This window comes from Canis aureus, chromosome 16 (assembly GCF_053574225.1).
Source record: "Canis aureus isolate CA01 chromosome 16, VMU_Caureus_v.1.0, whole genome shotgun sequence".
In the NCBI taxonomy this organism is placed as follows: Eukaryota; Metazoa; Chordata; class Mammalia; order Carnivora; family Canidae; genus Canis; species Canis aureus.
Window position 1 is genome coordinate 42906461 of NC_135626.1, and position 7063 is coordinate 42913523.

Genomic DNA, 7063 nt, shown 5'->3' on the forward strand with positions numbered 1-7063 from the left:
ATGGCCTTGGTGTACTGGGGGAAGATGGTGGGCGCACCCCGCTCTCCGCCCTCGGGGCCTCCAGCCGCCCGCCACGCCAGAAGGACGCGCGGCCAGAGCTGGGACCTCCGCCCTCCCCCTCGGCGCCAGCCTTTGGAACCTGGCGTCGCCCCCACCTCGCCCGTCGGAGCGGGGGCCCCGCCACGCCGGGCCCCGCCGCCATACCCAGGCCGCATGGGGGTGGGGAGACAAGTTGGCAAAGCTCGGCCTCAGGATCTGCGCCCCCCGCGGAAAGGGCAGAGGGGAGTCGCTTCACCCGGTCTCTCCCCAGCTGGGGTCTCGGGGAACACGCGGTAATTGCCCAAAACCCCGCCCTCTGTGAGAAGCGAGGCTGCGGGGCTGCCGGGACGGTTTGAGGACCGGGCCCGGCCGGGGAGACTCCAACCTTCACCCCCCCGGCCCCCGGTCCCACTCCCCGCCGTCTCCCGGCGCCACCACTTCAGGCAGCCCACTCGGCCCGGCCTCTCCCCGCGCCCGGACCACCCCCCATGGGGTGCTCTCACTGCGCAGCGAGTCCCTCCGCTGCCTCCTCCCAGCCCAAAATGGCGGCGGCGGCCACCGATCCTTCTCGTCGCCTTCCTCTAGGGCCGAGGATCCCTCCGCACCCGCAGCCCCGCCCCCTCTCAGCCGGATCTATTTTCTGCCCCGTAAAGATTAACGCCATCAATGAACTCTTTAATTGATCTCGGAAGGCGGGTCCTGTTGTGCTTCCGCACAGCTAATCGTTGACGAAAGTGAAAATATTGGCAGACGAGTTGGCCAATCATAGAAGGCATCGGTGAGCGCGGGACGCCGCTCGCGCAAGGGTAGATGGGTTTTGGAGTTCTCGGTGTCTCCGTAGACGTGACAGGATCATCAGCCGGCTTCCCAAGCTACAAGAACTACAATCCCCAGCAGGCGCCGCGCTGCCAGGCTGTCCCCCTCCCCCCACCCCCAACCTTAGTGCCTGAGCGGCTTGACCAGAGCTGCTGCAACTGCAGCAAGAGGTAGGGCTGAGGCACTGGGAACTGCACAGACAGGCGGTCGGTCGCACAGAAAGACACACAGATATAGTCGTGTGCATAATCCTTGACAGCAAATAGGTCAGTTCCGCCTTTGCAAAATCTTTCTCGGACCACTTCCCCTCTTCCAAGGAATCCATCCTTATTCCAGTTGGGCTTCCCTTCCAGCTGCATGTAGTGTGAAGACTTTTTCCCCTTTCCTCTGTTTCTCGTCCTGAGAGGAAGAGGGGGGAGGCAGGCCAGGCCCAGGAGATGATAAGTCTTCAGCCCCAGGCTCGGCCCAAGCCACAACTGTGTTTCTGGAGGTGCTGACTTTTGGAGGCCAGCCTGAGGGGGCTGGGAGTGGGGGGTGGGGGTGGGGTGCTGTCAAGAGTGGGACCTCTGGAGGCTGTGAGGAAAGGCCCCCTTGTAAAGCCTGCTACATATTTTCCTGTTCAGCCACTGCCCGACTCCGCTGCCAGCCTCTCCAGGTCGAGCGCCTCCAGGTCACTGCTGTATCTTTGCCTCCCTGGGCAGCGACCTTTTCCTCTTTGGTTGTTGGGGGAACAAGGCTCAGGACTAGCTTCCCAGCTGCCAGCCTGGGCCTCAGTGACTTCCAGAAGAACAGCATAGGATGGAAGCTCTGGCCCTGGGGCCCGAGGAATAGGACTGGGAAGATGGCCCCTTGCTGGCTGGAGGTGTGAACCCCAGGGTGTGGAGGCTTTAGGACCTGCATTGGATAATGAAGGTGTGCAGGTCTGGTGCTACAAAATGGCTGCCGCTGCCTTAGTGAATAATTGCCAGGCAGCCAGTCTTCCTGAAAATTCTCCTTTAAGACTTAGCTTTCTGTTATTTAAGGCAGGTGTCATTAGTTAGAAGCATCTGCTGAAAGATTTGGAGCAGAAGAAGGTGGCTACTCCGAACCAGACCAACTAATACAGAGTCACCAGCAGCCCTGGAGGAGGCCAAGGTAAGCCCCACCTTCCCACCCACCTGAGTGCCCCGACATGGAGCCTGCCAACTGGGATCCTGGCCACTTGTCTCAGCTGTGTTGGCAGATCTGGAAAACCAGATCTAACTGAGTCCCTACTGTGCGGTGGGCAGTATGCCAGGATGCCAAATCTGTGCTGTTGTGAAATCCTAGCAGCCCTTCAAGGTAGGAGTTACTATTTCCATTTCAAATAAGCTAAGGTTATCAGAGTTGACATACCTTCTCTAGAATCATACAGCCAGCAAACAAAAGATCCCGGGTTTAAAATTAGGGCCTTCGGACACCAGAACACAGCCTTACATTTTGTCAAGGCTGAGAACCAAGTGTGACACAGGGGAAAGAGAACATTTGGTTCATAATTTAGGATGGGGGTTGGAGTTCACGTAGCATCCAGGAGAAAGGGAAAGACAGATTGTATCAGGCTCTCAGGAAACATCACCTTCTGATCTGGCAACAGGAACCCAAACCCACTCTGCCCATGCTCTCTCTTGCTGCCCCCACGTTACAAGCTGCCCCTCGAGTTTACAAGTTCCTATAGGTGAGGAGAGGACTCAGTGCCTCTGACCCACCCTCCCTAGCCACTTCCAGTGTTTTCTAGAGTTGTTTAATTTGGAGTTCATGATATGTCAGGATTAGAAGTTCAGAGAGGGCAGATGACTCACCCAGATCACACAGCTTATCTGCATAGTGGGAATGATGGTAAAGGGAAAGGCATTCAGGAGGAAGGCAGCATGTGGGGCTGAGGGACAGGGATGGTATGGGTGAGGGGAAGGATCATTACAAGCCGAGCCATGTGCTGAGGGCTGGGGGAGGTGAATGTGCATACACAAGCCACTTTGTCTCAGTGCTGCTAGGGGCCTTGCCTCTTCTGGGGTGGGGTAGAAGCTCTGTCTCAGTTGACTCAAGACACTGGTGGAGACAAGGCCTGTTCTCGATTGACAGTCTCCCAGTAGGTGAAGTAACAGTACAACACACCTACAGACAACACAAACAGACAACATACACACGTACTCTGTATGCACTCTAACATATCCCATCCTAAATGAAGACGAGAACTTCAGGGCCTTTGAAACACACACAACGTGCCTCCAGCTCTTACAGGGCTGTGTACATCCCCGAGTACACACACTATGCCTATATGGGCCTATACTCAGATGTTTCTGAACTGTGGTGTACATTGTAGAGCAGCATGCCCATGGTAGCGGTTATTATTAGAATTCCCTAAACCACAAACATAGAGCAATTCATTCCCATCCCCCACACTGAGTACTCCCACCCTCACACAACAGAGATAAACAGATGCTCTGCACACACACTGTCTTGACAGAATCCTTTCCACCTCTTAGATAAGTTCTAGAATTCTCTTGGCTGCAGACTGGAGGTTCACCCTTCCTCTCCCTAGCGAGGGCCTCTTTCCTGCCACTCATGTTGAAGAGTGATACCAACTTCTGCCTGGAATAAATAACACTCCATCTTCTTTACCCTAGATCAACAGAAAGGGGTGGTCTCGTATCCCAAGGTCTTTTGCATCCCCCTCTCTTATGGGCTTTATGTCATTTAACATGGTTTTGAGCACTTTCCTTGGGCCACGCATAGGGACACAGTGGTGAGCTAGGCAGACAAGACACATTCTTATAAAAAGAAGACAGTAAACGGTAATGTGGTAGACACTACGTGGGATGTGGGACGGTAACTGAGTCACATGATGGTGTCACTGGGAAGGGGAGATGGGGGGGATCTTTACATAGGGTGGTCAGGGAGGGCCCATCGGAAGAGGTGATATCAGTACCAAGCCCTCAAGAGTCAGCTATGCAATAAAAGCTGGAAGCAAGATTGGCTACGTAATTCTCGTAGGGCTCAGGGCAAAAGGTTCTTTATTCAAAACTTGTCGAGAAGTTCAAGATGAAAACATCGGAGCATTAAGCAAAGCATGGGGTCTTTCCAGACAGAGTGGGAGTGAGGGGCCCTGAGAGATGACACAGGTTGCTTACCCAGGAAGCCAACTCTGTCAGAAAGACAATCTTTCTAGGAAGAGGGCTGATCAAGCAAATGCAGCAGGAGCCACTTCCCATCCTGTCTCCTCTTTCTCCTACTTCATTCAAACAGTATTTATTGCATGCCTACCATGTGAGGCACAGAACAGCTACTATTGAGGGCACTGAAATTACGGAGTGAAATACACAGGCATAATTCCTGCTGTTTTCATGACTCGGGGAGGGTTGAGGGGGCAGACAGGAGACAGATAAGCCCATAAACCAACAAATAGTTGCAGAGGGTGAGAGGCTAGAGAGTGACCCCAAGTCAGCTTCAGGCTGGGTGGTGGCAGAAGGGTTCCAGCGCCAGGGGCAGGCTGTCTGTGATTCACTCTTATCTTGTCCTCTCTCTTTAGACCCCTGGTGCTCCTGGGAGCCCCCAAACACCCCCTGAGCCTCATGACCCTGGTAGTTCCCTGCCCCTGACCCCCCGGATAGAGAGCCACTCTGAGGAGGAAGATTCCCCTGGGGCTGGCAGGGGCCTAGGCTGGAACAGCAGGGGCTCCCGGACCCAGAGCCCAGGGGGCAGCTCTGTGGAAGCTGTGCTGGGCCGGAAGAAGCACCGCAGGAGGCCTTCCAAACGCAAACGCCACTGGCGCCCCTATCTGGAGCTGAGCTGGGCAGAGAAGCAGCAGCGGGATGAGAGGCAGAGCCAGAGGGCCTCCCGGATCCGTGAGGAGATGTTTGCCAAAGGCCAGCCTGTGGCACCCTACAACACCACCCAGTTTCTGATGAATGACCGGGATCCTGAAGAGCCCAACCTGGAAGTGCCCCACGGGGCCTCCCACCCAGGCTCCAGCGGGGAGAGCGAGGCAGGGGAAGGTGACGGGCAGGGCCGGGCTCATGGGGAGTTCCAGCAGAGGGACTTCTCTGAGGCCTACGAGCGTTACCACACCGAGAGTCTGCAGGGCCGCAGCAAGCAGGAGCTGGTCCGAGACTACCTGGATCTGGAGAGGCGGCTGTCACAGGCAGAAGAGGAGACCAGGAGGCTGAAGCAGCTGCGGGGGTACACCAGCCAGCAGCCCTGCTGCCAGGTGGAGGAGCTGGCTGCAGAGGTCGAGAGGCTCAGGACAGAGAACCTACGGCTGCGGCAGGAGAATGCCATGTGGAACCGGGAGGGCAGCCGCGGCAAGGGGGAGCCAGACACCTAGGGGAGGGCACCCTTCAGCTGGGCTGATCCAAGGAAATGGTCCCATTTCATACAAGCTCAGGCCTGCTGGGGCTCAGGGAGGCGGGTGACAGATGAAAACCATGTCCAGCACCCCTGTGCCCCCTGAGAACAGCTAAAATAGGTTCAGCCTTCCATTCGTCATTTCCATAATTTGTTCTTTGATGTCTTCTTTTTTTTTTTTTTTCCACAAATTAAATGATTTTCATGAGCTTACAGGGAGTGGTTAGGATTGATTTCACTAGGGTTGCTCTGAGAATTAAAGCATATGTGTCCCAGAGAGGCTTGGGACTGGGGTCCCAGGCCCTGCCTTACTCCAAGCCTGGGAGGCCAGCAGACGTCTATATTGGGGAACCACCAATCCCTTGGGGATGCCTGAATTCTGGTGTGTGTCCTGGAATAATCGGGCTGCTCTGAAGGTTTTTATAGAGGAGGGATAGGAGGGGGCTCAGGAACCACCAGGTTGGGCCAGACCTTGACCTAAGATGATTGACCTAAGACAGATTGCTGTGAGGAGCTGGGGGTCTGCCTGGAGGAGAGAGGGCTAGGACTTTTTGGGAGGGGTTCGTTCAGGGTTTATACCCAGGTTCTCTGCATTCTCCCTATCCTCCCCATTGTGTGGAGGGCCAGGCCAGATGTGGTCTGGATAGCTTGTGTCTCCTTGTTCTTGACAGCCTCCTCCCCCAATACCTCGAAGCCAGTGGTAGGGCAGGAGGTTAGTCATCACTTTTGGCTCTCTTACCTCCTAGAAGGGCACTTACAAGTGTGCACTCAAGGGAAGTTTTCTTTTTTTGTTGTTGTTTGGTTGTTGTTTTTTAAGATTTTGTTTTTGTTTTTAAAGATTCTATCCATTCATTCATGAGAGACACAGAGAGGCAGAGACATAGGTCTGCAGGGAGCCTGCTGCAAGGCTTGATCCCAGGACCCTGGGATCACACCTTGGGTGGAAGGCAGACACTCAACCACTGAGCCACCCAGGTGCCCCTAAAATTGTATCTGTTTATTTATTTGAGAGAGAGAGAGAGAGCACTTGAGAGCACATGTACACTCATGAGTAGGAGGTGCAGAGGGAGAGGCTCAAGCCAAATCCTTGCTGAGCAGGGACCCAGATGGGGGGGCTCAATCCCATGACCCTGAGACCATGACCTGAGGAGACCTCAAGAGTGGAACACTTAACCAACTGAGCCACTGAGGCACCCTAAGGGAGGTTTTCTCCTAATGGAAAAAAAAGCCCAAGAGGTGAGGGAGGTGAAGTGAACTGATCCTTAGAGCTCATGGCCTGGCTATCCCGGTGCTCACTGTGCAGCTGCACATCCTGCTTCTCTTAGCCTAATCACCTGAGTGGTCAGTTCCCTCTGAGCTGAGCCCCTCACCTGTCTGCATGACAGAAACTGAGTCAGCTGGAATAATGCAGATAATCACCAACTCGCCAGTGGTATTGAGCTCAGACCCATCCTTCTCCAGACACTGGTCTCACTTCAATCACCCTTCCAGCGCCCTTGCTGGTTGCAAGTGTCAGGCTGGAGTGGTGGAGGGGGAAGTGAGTCAACTGGCCAGTGTGCTTGTGTTGCTCTGCCACTGTGCACCGGGAGGGGCGGAGACCTGGCCCGCCCAACCTCGCTTCCATTCCAGGAAGGCTCATCTTGACAGGCCACATTGGGCAAGAGAAGGGCTCAGGCTGCTGAGCTGCGGGAATGGAAATGTTGACGAACCCTGTGTGTTGCCAGGACAACTTTCATTTCTGCCCTGCCACACCCAGGCCAGCGCCTTCAACAAGGAAGCAAGGCAAGAACAGATTCTAGGAAGGGATGAGTTTCAAGAAGCAGCAGAATCTCCTGTCCTGGTGGTGGTG

The 7063-nt window shown here is 55.0% G+C and overlaps 1 protein-coding gene across 1 annotated transcript; it reads left to right on the top strand.

Moving 5' to 3' along the window:
• Positions 1–5427, top strand: HEXIM2 (HEXIM P-TEFb complex subunit 2). The gene is given in 4 exon segments (XM_077852385.1): positions 1–219; positions 1896–1946; positions 1948–1989; positions 4400–5427. Coding segments are annotated over 4 exon segments (1107 nt in total). The 3' UTR covers positions 5195–5427.
• The last annotated feature ends 1636 nt before the right edge of the window (positions 5428–7063 follow it).